The sequence below is a fragment of the Salvelinus sp. IW2-2015 genome, linkage group LG1 (genome assembly GCF_002910315.2).
Source record: "Salvelinus sp. IW2-2015 linkage group LG1, ASM291031v2, whole genome shotgun sequence".
Taxonomy (NCBI): domain Eukaryota; kingdom Metazoa; phylum Chordata; class Actinopteri; order Salmoniformes; family Salmonidae; genus Salvelinus; species Salvelinus sp. IW2-2015.
This window is the reverse complement of record NC_036838.1, coordinates 7,732,497-7,750,425: the sequence shown is the minus strand read 5'-3', so window position 1 is coordinate 7,750,425 and position 17,929 is coordinate 7,732,497. Positions and strand designations below refer to the sequence as shown.

Genomic DNA, 17,929 nt, shown 5'->3' with positions numbered 1-17,929 from the left:
TATGGTGTCCAGAGCACAGCTGGTGGCTGAAGGGGGTCTATAACACGTGGCAACGGTTTAGAGACTTTTTTAAAAGTAGAAGCTCGAATTGTTTGGGCACAGACCTGGATAGTATGACAGAACTCTGCAAGCTAACTCCACCTCCTTTAGCTGTTCTATTTTTTGGGAAACTGTTATAGTTAGGGATGGAAATGTCAGGATCTTTGTTGGCCTTCCTAAACCATGATTCAGACACGGCTATGACATCAGGGTTGGCGGAGTGTTCTAAAGCAGTGAATAAAACAAACTTAGGGAGGAGGCTTCTAATGTTAACATGCATGAAACAAAGGCTTTTACGGTTACAGAAGTCAACAAATGAGAGTGCCTGGGGAATGGGAGTGGCGCTGGGGGCTACAGGGCCTGAGTTAACCTCTACATCACCAGAGGAAGAGTAGGATAAGGGTACGGCTAAAGGCTATAAGAACTGGTTGTGTAGTGCGTTCGGAACAGAGAGTAAAAGGAGCAGATTTCTGGGCGCGGAAGAATAGTTTCAAGGCATAATGTACAGACAAGGGTATGGTAGGATGTGAGTACAGTGGAGATAAACCTAGGCATTGAGTGACGATGAGAGGTTTTGTCTCTAGAGGCACCAGTTAAGCCAGGTGAGGTCACTGCATGTGTGGGGGGCTGAACAAAAGGGCTATCTAAGGCATATTGGGCAGGGCTAGGGTCTCTACAGTGAAATAAGACAATCACTAACCAAAACAGCAATAGACAAGGCATATTGACATTAGGGAGTGGTATGTGTAGCCAAGTGATCATAGGGTACAATGAGTAGTACTAGATGAGTCAGGGAGCCAATTCCGTAGTCGCTGCTACGCTATGCGAGCTGGAAACACGGGGCTAGCAGATGGGCTTCCGGCAAAAGCGCAATGGAAGAGCCTGTTGAAACCACCTCGGACGGTTACGTCGGCAGACCAGCCGTGATGGATCGGCGGGGCTCCGTGAGGGCAGTTAAGGGTCCAAGCTAATTGGCAAAAGCGGTATTGTAGCCCAAGAATTGGCTGGTGGACCTCTTTGGCTAGCCAGGAGATGGGCCTAGCTCAAGGCTAGCTCCAGGCTAACTGGTGCTTGCTTCGGGACAGAGACGTTAGCCAGGAGTAGCCAGTCATTTACAACATGAACAATGTCTACACTGTATTTCTGATCAATTGGATGTTATTTCAATGGACAAAGATGTGCTCATCTTGCAAAAACAAGGACATTTCTAAGTAACCCCAAACTTTTGAACGATAGTGTATGGGCTGTTATGCTAGCCATGTGCGGAGGGAAAATGCATTGAGAATGAACTACGTTGCAGACCATCGATGCACTCAGTGTTTTTAAGTTCTCTTTGAGGGAGCATTAACAGTATGCATGTGTTTATGTCTTGCCTACACACTGTTAACAGCACAAACTGAATGATATGCTTTATAGGCCTACACAGCATACCTGGCACAATTAACCGAGACAATGGTTTGCTAAACACTGACAGGCAACTGTAAAATCTGTAATACAAAAGGACTCATAGAAGACACTGAATACAAACTGTCATTTTAGACACACTACAGGTCAACCGGCAGACAACTGTAGTCCTATCCAATATATCTTCCATCCCCATTGTGTGCATAACCAATAACCACCAACCACTCCTTAGGTCTGAATACAGTAGTTTCACAAGTTGGGCTGCGTCTCAAGGTCATGGCAATCTATTCTCTATATAGTGCACTATTTTTGAGGGCCATAGGCTCTGATCAAAAGTAGTGCACTATTTAGGGAATATAGGGCCATTTGGGATGCACACAGAGTTAGAATGCTGACTCACTGTTGCTACACCCATTCCTCTCTTCAGTATTGGAGACACCTATGAGTCTACCGGATCCGTCATCATATATTAGAGAACTAATTTAATACACTCAAAGGGCCACGCTCAGGATCGTGCGGCACGCTAATGCATTTGTTTACTGGAAAAACAATAATATATGAGATAATAAGAGTGCTAGCCAAAACAGAGTGAGATATGATACCCCAACCTGGTCTCAGAGCATTTCTTATTATTCTGTATGTAAATCTGAGACACTCCATTTGGTATATGTTACGTATTCATTTGTGGGTGTCCATTACCCATTTCGTATGATATGTTACAAATTACAATTCGTATTATGTTACAAATTTGCAAAACATATGACATGTTACAAATTCTAGAAAGGTGGCTAACATTAGCTAGCTGGCTCACGTTAGCTAGGCTAGGGTTACGTTTAAGAGTTGGGTTAAAGGGTAGGGTAAGGGTTAATGTTAGGTTTAGGGGAAGGGTTAGCTAACATGCTAAGTAGTTGCAAAGTATCAAGTAGTTGAAAAGTTGCTAATTAGCTAAAATTGTCCATGATGAGATTCGAACTCACAACCTTTGACTTGCTAGACGTTCACCTTCTACGCCCATCCTACTTTCGTTTTTGCCGTCAGGAACCTTCGGTCTTATGTATCCATACTAATTTGAGTGGGACGGATTTACATTTACTATGTTACGTCTAGTCTATGAGACCAGGCTGGATACCCTGGGAATACTAGTGTGCTCCCGTTACTGTTATTGAGAGACAACAAAACGGAAGAATGATGGGAAAGAAAACAAGCGGCAATGTTTTTATTTAAGATTTCACTGTGCAGTCCTCTGAGAAATCACCTGTGTGGAGAGAATAATTGGTCATGCCTTCTATGTTTGCCAATGATTGACATGTAGGTAAACACATTGACATGTAGGAACAGTTATAAGCCAGCATCCTGAGAAAATAGGACAGGGAGACGGTGTAATAAGCAATCATCCTCCTCTACTTTCCATGTCTTGACTCTCCACCCTCCAATTAAAAGACACCTAATGTTACATGCCAGCTCTCATCTATAGTCAGGAATTGGTATGCCTCATACCTATCATATTTCTTCACTTGGCACACACCTTCCCTTTTGACAAAAACAATTTGGTCAAAAACAATTTGGTCATAGGGATTCAGTCAACATTCTTTCTGCCTGACGGCTGATATTGTTAGTGCATTATGTCTTTGACTTCACAAGGTAATGGAGGTTGGGTTCGGTCGCTGCTGGTAAAAGCTTGTCTTGTAAATCAAACATCAACTGGGAGCTCCTCTCTCGATTCCACGGATCACTGGTGCAAAACACAGTCTGTCAAATGTAATGCACTTACAGTAGGAGAACTAAGGCTTAGGCTGTCATCCGGATGAAAAGTCAAGACCAACACCTGGATGGGCTTAGTTAATGGTGTTCAGTAGGACAAAACGTTTTACAACGGGAGAAACAAATGTGTGATCTTATTGGACAAGATCCTGAAGCACCTCCATTTTGAAATGTTTCATAACGTTTCGTGCCTACAGAACAGGAACATGTGCTATATGAAATGTACAGATGTGGAAACTACACCCTCATAAAGCACAAAGAGACGGTTTAGTACTGGAGCTCTGAGAATTCAATAGAATGTACAGCATGTACTGTGGTCATCCTCAAAGGGGAGAGCACAGCCATCAGTGGTGCTATTTACTAAGCTTCCCTCAGCTAAGTAAATAGATCCATTGAACAACTACTTTAGGGGATTTCCCCCAAAACCAACAGAATTAGTTTACTATTTCACAGCACCTGATAAACTGTCAGTTGCAGAGAATAGTATGTGTAGGTAGGATGTAGGCTTTTTTTTTTACCACAATCACTGGGCAAATGATAAAGGGAAAGGGGGATACCTAGTCAGTTGTACAACTGAATGCGTCTTCCGCATTTTTTTTTTCTTTTTTTTCCCCCACCTTTATTTAACCAGGTAGGCTAGTTGAGAACAAGTTCTCATTTGCAACTGCGACCTGGCCAAGATAAAGCATAGCAGTGTGAACAGACAACACAGAGTTACACATGGAGTAAACAATAAACAAGTCAATAACATGGTAGAAAAAAAGAGAATCTATATACAATGTGTGCAAAAGGCATGAGGTAGGCAATAAATCGAATAATTACAATTGAGCAGATTAACACTGGAGTGAAATCATCAGATGCTCATGTGCAAGAAGAGATACTGGTGTGCAAAAGAGCAGAAAAGTAAATAAATAAAAGCAGTATGGGGGGTGAGGTAGGTAATTGGGTGGGTAGTTTACAGATGGACTATGTACAGCTGCAGCGATCGGTTAGCTGCTCGGATAGCAGATTTTTAAAGTTGTTGAGGGAGATAAAAGTCTCCAACTTCAGAGATTTTTGCAATTCGTTCCAGTCGCAGGCAGCAGAGAACTGGAAGGAAAGGCGTCCAAATGAGGTTTTGGCTTTAGGGATGATCAGTGAGATACACCTGCTGGAGCGCGTGTTGCGGGTGGTGTAGCCATCGTGACCAGTGAACTGAGATAAGGCGGCACTTTACCTAGCATAGCCTTGTAGATGACCTGGAGCCAGTGGGTCTGACGACGAAACGTAGCGAGGGCCAGCCGACTAGGGCATACAGGTCGCAGTGGGGGTCGTATAAGGTGCTTTAGTAACAAAACGATGGCACTGTGATAAACTGCATCCGTTTGCTGAGTAGAGTATTGGAAGCTATTTTGTAGATGACATCGCGAAGTCGAGGATCGGTAGGATAGTCAGTTTTCTAGGGTAAGTTTGGCGGCGTGAGTGAAGGAGGCTTTGTTGCGGAATAGAGCCGATTCTTGCTTTGATTTTGGATTGGAGATGTTTGATATGAGTCTGGAAGGAGAGTTTGCAGTCTAGCCAGACACCTGGTACTTATAGATGTCCACATATTCTAGGTCGGAACCGTCCAGGTGGTGATGCTAGTCGGGCGTGCGGGTGCAGGCAGCGAACGGTTGAAGGCATGCATTTGGTTTTACTAGCGTTTAAGAGCAGTTGGAGGCCACGGAAGGAGTGTTGTTATGGCATTGAAGCTCGTTTGGAGGTTAGATAGCACAGTGTCCAAGGAAGGGGGAAGTATATAGAATGGTGTCGTTCTGCGTAGAGGTGGATCAGGGAATCGCCCGCAGCAAGAGCAACATCATTGATGTATACAGAGAAAAGAGTCGGCCCGAGAATTGAACCCTGTGGTACCCCATAGAGACTGCCAGAGGACCGGACAACATGCCCTCCGATTTGACACACTGAACTCTGTCTGCAAAGTAGTTGGTGACCAGGCAAGGCAGTCATTAGAAACCGAGGCTACTGAGTCTGCCGATAAGAATATGGTGATTGACAGAGTCGAAAGCCTTGGCCAGGTCGATGAAGACGGCTGCACAGTAATGTCTTTTATCGATGGCGGTTATGATATCGTTTAGACTTGAGCGTGGCTGAGGTGCACCCATGACCGGCTCGGAAACCGGATTGCACAGCGGAAAGGTACGGTGGGATTCGAGATGGTCAGTGATCTGTTTGTTGACTTGGCTTTCGAAGACCTTAGATAGGCAGGGCAGGATGGATTGGTCTGTAACAGTTTGGGTCCAGGGTGTCTCCCCTTTGAAGAGGGGGATGACCGCGGCAGCTTTCCAATCCTGGGGATCTCAGATGATACGAAGGAGAGGTTGAACAGGCTGGTGATAGGGGGTGCGACAATGGCGGCGGACAGTTTCAGAAATAGGGGGTCCAGATTGTCAAGCCCAGCTGATTTGTATGGGTCCAGGTTTTCAGCTCTTTCAGAACATCTGCTATCTGGATTTGGGTAAAGGAGAAGCTGGGAGGCTTGGGCGAGTAGCAGCGGGGGGCGGGGCTGTTGGCCAAGGTTGGAGTCGCCAGGAGGAGGCATGGCCAGCCATTGAGAAATGCTTGTTGAAGTCTTCGATTATCACGGATTTATCGGTGGTGACCGTGTTACCTAGCCTCAGTGCAGTGGGCAGCTGGGAGGAGGTGCTCTTGTTCTCCATGGACTTTACAGTATCCCAGAACTTTTTGGAGTTAGAGCTACAGGATGCAAATTTCTGCTTGAAAAAGCTGGCCTTTGCTTTCCTGACTGACTGCGTGTATTGGTTCCTGACTTCCCTGAACAGTTGCATATCGCGGGGGCTCTTCGATGCTATTGCAGTTCGCCACAGGATGTTTTTTGTGCTGGTCGAGGGCAGTCAGGTCTGGAGTGAACAAGGGCTATATCTGTTCTTGGTTCTGCATTTTTTGAAGGAGCATGCTTGTCTAATATGGTGAGGAAGTAACATTTAAAGAATGACAGGCATCCTCAACTGACGGGATGAGGTCAATACCTTCCAGGGTACCCGGGCCAGGTCGATTAGAAAGGCCTGCTCGCAGAAGTGTTTTAGGGAGCGTTTGACAGTGATGAGGGGTGGTCGTTTGACCGCGGACCCGTGGCGGATACAGGCAATGAGGCAGTGATCGCTGAGATCTTGATTGAAGAAGCAGAGGTGTATTTGGAGGGCAGGTTGGTCAGGATAATGTCTATTAGGGTGCCCATGTTTACGGATTTAGGGTTGTACCTGGTGGGTTCCTTGATGATTTGTGTGAGATTGAGGGCATCAAGCTTGGATTGTAGGACTGCCGGGTGTTAAGCATATCCCAGTTTAGGTCACCTAACAGAACAAACTCTGAAGCTAGATGGGGAGCGATCAATTCACAGATGGTGTCCGGGCACAGCTGGGAGCTGAGGGGGTCGGTAGCAGGCGGCAACAGTGAGAGACTTATTTCTGGAGAGATAATTTTTAAAATTAGAAGTTCGAACTGTTTGGGCATAGACCTGGAAAGTATGACAGAACTTTGCAGGCTATCTCTGCAGTAGATTGCAACTCCTCCCCTTTGGCAGTTCTATCTTGACGGAAAGTGTTATAGTTGGGTATGGAAATCCCAGAATTTTTGGTGGCCTTCCTAAGCCGGATTCGGACACGGCAAGGACATCAGGGTTGGCAGTGTGCTAAAGCGGTGAGTAAGGCAAACTTAGGGAGGAGGCTTCTGATGTTGACATGCATGAGGCCAAGGCTTTTTCGATCACAGAAGTCAACAAATGAGGGTGACTGGGGACATGCAGGGCCTGGGTTTACCTCCACATCACCCGAGGAACAGAGGAGTAGTAGGATGAGGGTGCGGCTAAAGGCTATCAAAACTGGTCGCTAGAGCGTTGGGGACAAAGAATAAAGGAGCAGATTTATGGGCGTGGTAGAATAGATTCTGGGCATAATGTGCAGACAGGGGTATGGTGGGGCGTGGGTACAGCGGAGGCAAGCCCAGGCACTGGGTGATGATAAGAGAGGTTGTCTTCTGGACATGCTGGTCTCAATGGGTGAGGTCACCGCATGTGTGGGGGGTGGGACCAAGGAGGTATCAGAGGTACGGAGATGGAACTACAGGGTCCATTGCAAACCAAAACAATGATAATGATAACTAGCCTGAACAACAGTATGCAAGGCATATTGATATTTGAGAGAGACATACAATAAGGCATAAAGTGATTGCAGGTCTTGATTGGGAGAGCTAGCTAAAACAACAGGTAAAATAACAGCAGCAATAACAGGGTGCTAGTCTAACACAGCAACAACAGGTAAAAATGGCGACGACTAGGCAGAGAGGGTCGGATTAACTACACACAGATCCTGAGTTAAAGCACAGAGCCGACAGATAAAACACAAATAAACAGAATGGAGTACCGTGAATTAATGGACAGTCAAGCATGCATCAGCTATGTAGCCAAGTGATCATAGTGTCCAGGGGGCAGCCGTACATGGAGCAGGGAGGCCTCCACTAAGCTAGCACGCGGCGTTTAAAGTTAGTAGCCCGGGGGTGGTCTGCTCAGACGGAGGGGGTCTGCTCAGACGTGGTCGTGTCGACAGAGAATCCAAGCCAGATGGCGATGGCGAAAGAGAGGTTGTGAATTGTAGAATTGTGTTTGCTAACTGGTGCTAGCTTCGTGGCAGTGGCGCTAGCTGCGCTAGCCGCAAGCTAGCTGTGAGGATCAGAAGCAGTGGCTCAGGGATTACGGCAGGAATCCGGCGTTGTTGTCGAGAGACAGTCCGATGCTGGTAAATTGGTGAGTAATATCCAGGCTAATACAGGGCTGGTGTCTGTGCAGAAGGTAAAAGCTACTAGCAGCGGCAAAAAAATTGCTAAATTAGCTTGTAGCTGGTATTGTAGCCCAAGAATTCGCTGGTAGACCTCTTCAGCTAGCCGGCAGATGGGCCTAGCTCGAGGCTAGCTCAAGGCTAACTGGTGCTTGCTTCGGGACAGAGGTGTTAGCCAGTAGTAGCCACTCGGTTGCAGCTAGCTAGCTGTGATGACGGTGTAATTGTCCAGAGCTTGCGTCAGGAATCCGGTGATGTGGTAGAGAAAAAGCAGTCCTATATGCTCTGGGTTGATATCGCGCTTGCAGACTGGCAGGTATTGGCCCGGTATTGAAGCTGGCTGTGTCCGAGTTGAGGGTGAAGACGCAGCAGTGGCTAACTGACTACTAGCTAGTTATCTGGCTAGCTTCTGATTGGGGTTACGGTTCTAGCAGTATAAAAATAGCAGGTCCGTACCACATTGGGTGAGGCGGAATGTAGGAATGTATATTCAGTTCCTAGATGGAAAGTGAAATAAAAATATATACGAAACGTATACGAAAAATACGAAGACTATTTACACGGGACAGGACAAGGTACAAAGACACGTCCGACTGCTACGCCATCTTGGAACTGCATTTAACCCAACCCCTCTGAATCAGAGATGTCCGGAGGGCTGCCTATCGACATCCACGTCTTCGGCGCCCGGGGAACAGTGGGTTGACTGCTTTGCTCAAGGGCAGAATGACAGATTTGTACCCTGTCAGCTCAGGGATTCGACCCAGCAATCTTTTGGTTACTGACCCAATTACAAACTGTTACAGAACCAAATTGGCATCCTTATCAGAAAACCTATACTGCATAATTCAGACTCGTGCTACTGTTTGTTTTATAGATGAGGGGCGACTAACCTGTAGAAAAATTGCATGTGACGTTGTTAATCTTACTCTACACAGACTACCAATGGTCTGTCGGCCTCTAGTTTGCATGCTGTAAATGTTACAACTGTGCTACTAGGTTACAAAGTGAAATTATTGATTTATCACGTTATTGTAAGAAGTACACGCACTGGAATTCCTGGTTAAAGTTCTCGCGAATGAAAAAGAGTCTCTCAAACTGCCAAATCAAAATGTCAACAGACCACTTCTATTCACCCTAGTAAAAACGATATTTTGATAAATCTGCTTTAGTATCCATAAAAAGGCTCAATGGTTGTGGTTACAGCAAGGAAGTGATTGGGTCAGATTGGAACATATTTTTGATCCCAGATAAAAGCTGAAGCTCCATTGGGAACGGAGCAGACTCCACCCAGCCCATTATTAGGCTATTCCAAGTTTATTTAAATAAGTGGGAGCGGATGCTATGCTCCATTTTAGCTCAAGTCTACAGGGAGCTACCGATTCAGAGTAAATAGGCCTGTGTGTTGAATGAAAGTGGGCCACTCCGGTCCATTAGAAGATGAGACATGCAAAAGAAACAGGAAGCCATTTGAAATGTTGTCTTGATTGTATTCTGTATGGTTCATATACATTTTGCTGTTAAATTAGGTCATTTCTGTGCAATATTTCTGGGGGATCCCTTTTGGCTCTAGAGCACCCTCAGAAGCAAAAGTTCTGTATAGCCTTTTCAAGCAGTTGACTCTGGAGCAGGGGTGGGCAACTCCAGTCCCTGAGGGCCTGATTAGTGACACAGTTTTGCCCCAGCTAACACACCTGACTCCAATAATCACCTAATCATGATCTTCAGTTTAGAAAGCAATGTGATTAATCAGCTGTGTTTGCTAGGGATGGAGAAAAAGTGACAGCAATCAGGCCCTCTAGGACTGGAGTTGCCCACCCCGCTCTAGAGAATCAAGGCTATAGAAGCATTAGCGGGACAAACTAGCCCACCAATCAACCAACCATAGAATGGATGTAGCTCAGTCCTATAGCTGGAATAGACTGTTTGGTGCTTTGGCTGTTGGTGATTAAGATGAGGAAAGGGGCGGGGCAAGCTGATCCCAGACCTGTAACCTCCGTGGTGGTTGCTTTAGCTGGGGTCTGTCAGTTGACTTGGAGTGTGTCCCAAATGGCACCCTATTCCCTTTGGTCAAAAGTAATGCCCTATAGGGAAAAGGATGCCATTTGGGCCGCACTCCTCAAAATACTTTCCCCCTCTCAGACACTCTACGGAATATCCACGTGGACATCTGGGCCGCGGCGTCCATAGCGACTTTACAAACCAAACAAGGGAAAATATTTTTCCATCTGATCTATGACCAAACCAAAGCCAATCAACATTTAGCATCATTCTATATATAGCTTATAGATTCATAGGTTATAGATGTGATAAAGAAATAGGCCTAAGTCATTTAAACCCTTCAAGTCATAGAGATTAAATTAAATGAAAGCCCACAGCATCCTAACCTAAAGCATTTAGAATGATCTTGATATGGGAGTATGAGCCTATTGGCCAGTTACATTTACTGGCTAGAAAAGGACGTTTATTGGTAGGGATGATGCAGATTATCATACTTGTTTATAATGCACTGTGTTGTAATCAATCATGGATATAATAATAATAATCAACTAAATATAGCTAGTGTGGTGGTTGGAAAACAAATCTGTAGTAGGAGCAAAAAAAGCTCTAAAAACCTAATGTACTTTTCTTTTACGAATTGATACAATAATCATATTCCCTGGGACTGATGTGCCTACACTGCAATGTAGTCTCACTTACTATAGTACTAGGCCCCCTCGTTTTCACATTCTAACAGTGTTTACCTTACATTGGGGAAATTCCACAGTAACAGAGTGATGCTGACACTCATTTTTCACACACAAACAGTCATTCTTTATGGTTTGTTTAACTTTGCAATCATTGGTTTTTGTTTGACATACATTTTAAAGTGAAAAATCAGATTCTCAGCATCACTGTTACCAGGGAATTGCCCATTGTCTTCTGGCAGGTGACCTCACTCCTACACAACGCTCGTCTGTCAACCGAACAGCAAGCAATATTGTTGCATTGTCCATCTGGCGTAAGACAATGCTTTTGGCACCTATAAGTGTGAAACTTTTTGTTTCCTGGAACTCTCCCTGCTACTAATACCAAGACGAGAAGATACTAGTGTCATCAGCTAATTCCAGACTAAAAGGATTGAAGCTAGAGCTCTCCATAACAATGCTGGCCAATAACATGATAGAGGCAGGGGAAAAACTTTTTAAAAAGGCACACACAGGGCCAGGCTTTTGGGATGACCAAAATGAACACCACTTTTGCAAAAAGAAAATATAGCGTGCCATTAAAAAGTCATATCAGCATTCTTAGATGTATTGGGAGATATGGGGTTACAGTGATACTATCGAAATTCCAGTATAGTCCCAACCCTCAACTATAGATGCATCCCAAATGGCACTCCATTTCCTATATAGTGCACTACTTTTGACCAGGGCTCATAGGGCCAAAAGTAGTGTGCTAAATAGGGAATAGGGTGTCATTTGGGACACAACAATATGTTAGGTTGAGGACTAACAGGTGAGAGGCAGACTAGTACTGTATATGTAGCGCTGATATATCAGACACAACAATTTGGAACTATGACCATGTAATAAATATACTGCTAAAGTTGGAAAGAGGAAGGTGAGTACAAAGTCACTGATGTGTTCTGAATGACATGTGCTCTTCAGCTTCCTCAGTTTGCATATTCCTACATTATATTGACATTACATTTCTTAGAGGTTCAACTATGCATTACCCGGTGGCCCGGGCAGGTGGCAATTTCACTTTAAGACTAATTAGATGGTTTAAAATCAAAATGTGCAAACTCTGCCCACCTGGGGCACATTATGGAACTAGTCCAGATGAGAAAGCCTGTTGATTTCCATAATGTACTCTGTCTGAAAGCACAACTGGGGAATCAAAACATAACATTGGTCTGATTGTAGGCAGCCATGTAATGTGCTTGGACAGTCAGTGTGACTGGTATTTTAAAGAGTGGGCTTCTTGCGCCCCGCTCCCTCCCTCTTCCCACTCCCCTTTCCCCTCTCACCTCTCCAGTCCTGCCCAGTTCCAGCTCCACCAGGGCCACGGGAATGTTAGCGGCCCCCCCTCTGCTGGCTGAGGTCTGGAGGTCCACCCTCCAGGTGAGGCCCTTCAGGCCAGGCTCCCAGCGGCTCTGGCCCAGCAGGCTCTCCCTCACCCGGGCCCGGTGGCTCTTCCAGAACCGGGAGAGGGCGGCCGCCTGCTCGGCGCTCACACCCCCCGTGCCCTGCTTCCTGGTCTGGGCAGTCAGGAAGGCTTCCAGCTGGGCCTGATCCATGTTAGCAGTGGCGATAGACTGAGAGGGGGAGAAGAAAATAAGCAAAGATTTGTTAGTCTAACAAAGAGGTTGACGTTTTTGTAGTTGTATTATCTTGGCCTGGACAAGATAGAAATGTAGACAACGTCATCTCCACATCAAGGACATTGAAGGGAAACTTGACATGTGTTTACACAGGTGTTCTAGTGCTGCCATCTAGTGACAGGTAAATCTCAGCCTGTAGGGCAGACAAACTGATCTATCATTGAAAACCACTGTTGTCAACATGAATGAATCCACACACCCTATCCTAGCAACTTATTTCCAAAGTCATTTGTACAGTATAGTACAAAATGAATTAACTGATTGAGCTGAAAGCTTTGTTTTGGTAAGATTGTACAGACAGCTAAAGAAAGACAATAGAGAAACTGGTTTCAAGCATATGGGCTGCAGGACGAGGTTGAGCATTTGAAACATGTATCTATTTGCTACCTATAGCCTATCCCGATAATAATGTCGCTTGTCAATCAACACGAGAGGAATCAGGTGAGAATGGTCTCAAAATGCAGAAGTTGACAGTACCTTTAAAAGACCTTTCATCTTTTCATGCATCGCGCGAAACTCCTGCTCCGTTAAGTCTGGATAAAGTTCATTTTTCAAAAGTTCCTCTGTTATTTCAGCATTATTATAATACACTATTTGTGCTATTCCATTCAGTAAACCGTTCAAAGATTTCGACGTTTCAACGTCCGCCATGTTGCAGCCCCACATGTCACGTGACTCCTGTTGTGCGTATGCCCGCTCATTAGTTGTTTTTCTTACCATACTCACGCACATCAATCGCTGATAAGCCTACATATCCAAGAAAACCCATACACACACACCAATCATCGTTGAAAGCTACTTGAGGTTGATAAAATGTAGTCCTATATAATGAAAATTCAAAATATAGTATGGCCTTTGTAAACCTTTGACAAACTAAGTAGAACATGAAAAGTATGTTAATTTTTGTACAGTTTCTAAATCAGTCTTTAATGTTGACATGCAAAAAATTTGGTACTTTCGGTTTCATTTCCTAAATTCCAGCCTCCCAGCCCAAGCCCTACCCGGATAATACCTGTAAAACACTCACTAGGACACAGCATACGCACAGCAAGAAAGCAGCAAGAACAGATCTACTTCATAAATAACCAGCAAGAAAGCAGCAAGAACAGATCTACTTCATAAATAAGGTACAGGGCAAGTGTGTGTGTGTGTGAGAGATAGAGAGAGCGCACGGTACGTGCCCGTGCGCGCGTGTGTGTGTTCATGGCAACATAGTAAAGGGTATCACAGGTTGTTTTCTCCATTTGGCATCGTATCTGTAACATCAAACACCTATTATTGTATAGTTTGTAAATTACAGTATCAGCCAGTACTAATAATATTTTTTTTAATTGACTAAATATTTTTGAGTGTTTGATTAACAAGGTACTGACCTCAACTTCTTCAACTCAGATCATATACTATGAAGTTTGAGAGCAGCATTACATGCAGAATGAGGTTAGAATAGGTTGAGGTTAGAATAGGTTGAGCTTTGTGGCTCAGAGAATGAGGATGGTAGAGTTAGGTTGTGGCAGGATCAGGAAACAAAGGTATTTGGCTTCAGTCCACTCAATCCAGTAGGGCACAACGTTGTGGAACTCTCACATAGAAATACATACAAAAGTATAGGACACCCCTTCAAATTAGTCGATTTGCCTATTTCAGCCAAACCCGCTGCTGACAAGTGTATACAATCGAGCACACCGCCATGCATTCTCCATAGACAAACATTGGCAGTAGAATGGCCTTACTGAAGAGCTCAGTGACGTTCAACGTGGCACCGTCATATGATGCCACCTTTCCAACAAGTCAGTTCATCAACTTTCTTCCCTGCTAGAGCTGCCCCGGTCAACTGTAAGTGCTGTTATTGTGAAGTGGAAACTTCTAGGACCAAAAACGGCTCAGCTGAGAAGTGGTAGGCCACACAAGCTCACAGAACGGGACCGCCGAGTGCTGAAACGCGTAAAAATCATCTGTCCTCGGTTGCAACACTCACTACCGAGTTCCAAACTGCATCTGGAAATAACATCAGTACAATAAGGGTGGGACCTACTCCATATTTAATACCCATGAAATTGGAATGAGATGTTCGACGAGCAGGTGTCCACATACTTTTTGTCATGTAGTGTAGCTATATTGTGTATGACAGGCATGTCAAAACATTTTGTTTTCCTCTCTCCTCTCTCTCTTTCCTCCAATCTCTTCAGGTGTAACCATGGCTAACATTAAAACATTAAATGAAATTGGACACCTCAACTCGTCTGGCTTTGGTAGGCCTTGGCCCAGGCATGGGCTTTACCTGCTCCACTGGTTCTCCCATAACTACGTCATATTCGACAACAATGGTGACCTGCTGGCGCTGTACAACCCCAAAAGGAAGGAGTTCGGCTTCCATCACTTCGATAACCGTCTCGAGTGTGACGGTAACTGTTATCAACTGCTCCCCAACCAGAACTTTCCGTACTATGAGGTGGGCAACCTGAATACCCCAGGGGCAGGTGACCTGCCACCGTACGTTAGGCAGAACTACAAAGGACACCATGATGACAGCAATATGGACCGTATCATCATCAGTCTTCACCCCAGATTGGTGTTGGAAAAAGTCTATGTGACCCAACACAAGGATGTGAGTACCTTTAATCGCCAGAACACCTATCGGATCAGTAGGGGTTTGGTCAGGCTCATCCGTAATCTGGAACTGGAGGAGCTGCTAAAGCAAGCTGGGTACCCCATAACCATTATGTTAGTCAAATCAGTCAAGCGGCAAGAGACTCCAGCTCGAAGCCACACCACCGTTTGTCAACCAGCTGTCAGCCAACCTGACTGGGTCAACATCAAGAGGCCCTCTGCTGTGAGTCCCAGGCCAACACCATCAAGGGAGTCTGTGATTGACATGCCACATGACTTAATGCTTCGTGAGAGCAAAATAAATCATGTGTCTCGGCGGGAGAGGCGATGCTGTGTCATTCTGTAGACTGGGCCAAAGAGAGTCAAAAGGGTTTATCTTACAGGACGAATGGGGGAAAAAACGTGGACAAAATGTATTACAGTGCTCCTGTAAGTAGGTCTACAGTGCAACACTATTATAATTACTCAGTCACTTTTAACCCTAAGTCACTTTTTAAACAATTATTTAGAATAAAGTCATTTTTTAATTAAAAATAATTTATTTCAACATACAATGACTTCTTAATATGTGTAGATTTCTTATAGATTATAATCAACCTCTATACTTCTAGAGAAAACTACAATACAGCCCAATGGCAGCCCAGTTACCTGGTTTGGAACAGAATACAGAACCTGTTCCTGGTTTGGAACAGAATACAGAACCTGTTCCAGGTTTGGAACAGAATACAGAACCTGTTCCAGGTTTGGAACAGAATACAGAACCTGTTCCAGGTTTGGAACAGAATACAGAACCTGGTCCAGGTTTGGAACAGAATACAGAACTGCAGATTGCCCTTTAATAATCGTAATTCTCTTTCACTAATGCAACTGTACATAATTGATTTTCTGTAAAAACCAAGGCCAATAGTTTATCATTTCCCACAGTGTTGTAACAGCTCTGTTCTAATTGGTTAAACAGCTTCTTGTTTAGATTCAACTGACTACGGGCTCTTCAATTCGTATTGTGGATGTTCAGCGTTACAGCGTGATAGAAATATTCCGGCAAATTTCAGTGGCGACTGCGCAGTCACGGTAAACGCTGCATATGTCGTCTCAATGGGAAATTACCTTTACATTTCTGTCTCGCAATCTGTAACGCTTCAGCGACACAGTTTGAATAGAGCCCTACAGTAAATTGTTTCCGATAAAAAGCGGGAAAAAGTACGACCATCTTTAACCACAAACCGATACCACACCTTATAGTTAAAACGTTTGTGAAATTAGAAAGAGATGAGTAAAGTGGTTTTACAAGCGGGTAACTGGTATAAACTGGTATAAACTGTCAAAGTAGACTCATTATGAAGCGTTCATTCAGAATGTGAATTTGTTATAAATCATAAACTGTTGATAAAAGGGAATAAGTCAACATTTGTGGATTAGCGATCAAAGAAAGCATACATTAAATCAACCCATCTATTTCCCACTCTTTATTCTCTATTTGCTTTAAGATTGCACTGAGATTGACCAATCAGAATATACTGTAGTTCATTGATTATGCTTGTGTTATAGTTCCCAGGTGTGGGACGCTATTGGCAGATATGTACCCCTAGAACAGGATTAATGAAGAGAAAGAGAGAATTAGCTTCTTTAACTTGGTTTCTGTTCCAATGTATTTATTAAAGTTTCTCATATTCAAAATGTATGTTTTATTCAAAATCATCTCATTACAATGTACATTGTAGAAAATGACCCGTTCACATTCATTTAAATAGATTCACACATTTATTCTCATATCAATTGAAATCCCTTTTTCTCAAGCAGTAGTTTATAACTACTGTGTATCTTTGTGTGTGTCACACCAGCTGTGATTTAGGTCAAAGTTCACTGATTACAGTCAAAGATGGTCTATTTATAGACGGTTTACACTATACACTCTGTTAGTGTCATAAAGGTGGTCAGTCTCGATTTCTCAAATCACATTGTTTCATAATAACCTCATCTCCCACTCAGTTTTTATTGAATATATAGTTTAATGTCACCACAAACGGGACTAGAAACGTGTACAGTAACAGCCAACTGGCCATTTCATCTGAGGTGAGGGTATTAAAGCATTATTTCCCTGCAGCATACATATGTTTTTATTGAATTGAAATGCACTAGATATTTTACGAGACAGACATACAGTTCAACCTCAGCTCAAATCCTAGGTATGGGTCTGACCATTATCTCAATATCGGTAAGCTTAGTGATAAGGCTGAGGTGTGTTTGACAGGCAATGTACCAGTTACAGGAAGTCTTCATTGGCACACCATGTTACCATGGAGCTGTCAAGCTTGGGAGTCCATTCTGGATAAACTTTCATCCAGATCAATTTATATGATTTTTGGCATTGATATGTTGGTGGCGGGAAGGCTGAAACCACACTCATTGAACCTCTTAAGGATCCGCCCCTTTTTTTCAATTTTCGCCTAAAATGACATGACCAAATCGAACTGCCTGTAGCTCAGGTCCTGAAGCAAGGATATGCATATTCTTGGTACCATTTGAAAGGAAACACTGAAGTTTGTGGAAATGTGAAAGGAATGTAGGAGAATAACACAATAGATCTGGTAAAAAATACAAAGAAAAAAACAACCGTTCTTTTGTATTTTTTTTGTACCATCATCTTTGAAATTCAAGAGAAAGGTCATAATGTATTATTCCAGCCCAGGCGCAATTTAGATTTTGGCCACAAGATGGCAGCAGCGTATGTGCAACGTTTTAGACTGATCAAATGAACCATTGAATCTGTTTAACATATTGTATCAAGACTGCCCAAATGTGCCTAATTTGTTTATTAATCATTTTTCATGTTCAAAATTGTGCACTCTCATCAAACAATAGCATGGTATTCTTTCACTGTAATAGCTAAGCTTTCTGCCAATATCAGATATGTTTATGTCCTGGG

The 17,929-nt window shown here is 43.9% G+C and overlaps 2 protein-coding genes across 2 annotated transcripts in view; one reads left to right on the top strand and one right to left on the bottom strand.

Annotated features, from left to right (window-relative positions):
* LOC111958957 (COMM domain-containing protein 1) overlaps positions 1-13,109 on the bottom strand; it is a 25,047-nt gene extending 11,938 nt beyond the window's left edge. Inside the window, exons 1-2 of the mRNA XM_023980378.3 lie at positions 12,874-13,109; positions 12,043-12,330 (exon numbers count right to left, since the gene is read on the bottom strand). Of these exons, the coding sequence (XP_023836146.1) occupies positions 12,043-12,330; positions 12,874-13,062 (477 nt within the window). The 5' untranslated portion in view covers positions 13,063-13,109. The remainder of the gene's footprint in view (positions 1-12,042; positions 12,331-12,873) is intronic.
* A 295-nt stretch (positions 13,110-13,404) lies between these two features.
* LOC111958848 (uncharacterized) lies at positions 13,405-15,451 on the top strand. Its single transcript, XM_023980189.2, has 2 exons — positions 13,405-13,523; positions 14,583-15,451. Exon 2 carries the CDS (start codon positions 14,591-14,593, stop codon positions 15,347-15,349), a length of 759 nt encoding a protein of 252 aa, XP_023835957.1. The 5' UTR covers positions 13,405-13,523; positions 14,583-14,590; the 3' UTR covers positions 15,350-15,451.
* Positions 15,452-17,929: the final 2,478 nt, after the last annotated feature.

What these genes read in the sequence shown, in the direction of transcription:
- LOC111958848 (XM_023980189.2), top strand. Translation starts at nt 14,591, where the DNA reads ATGGCTAACATTAAAACATTAAATGAAATTGGACACCTCAACTCGTCT.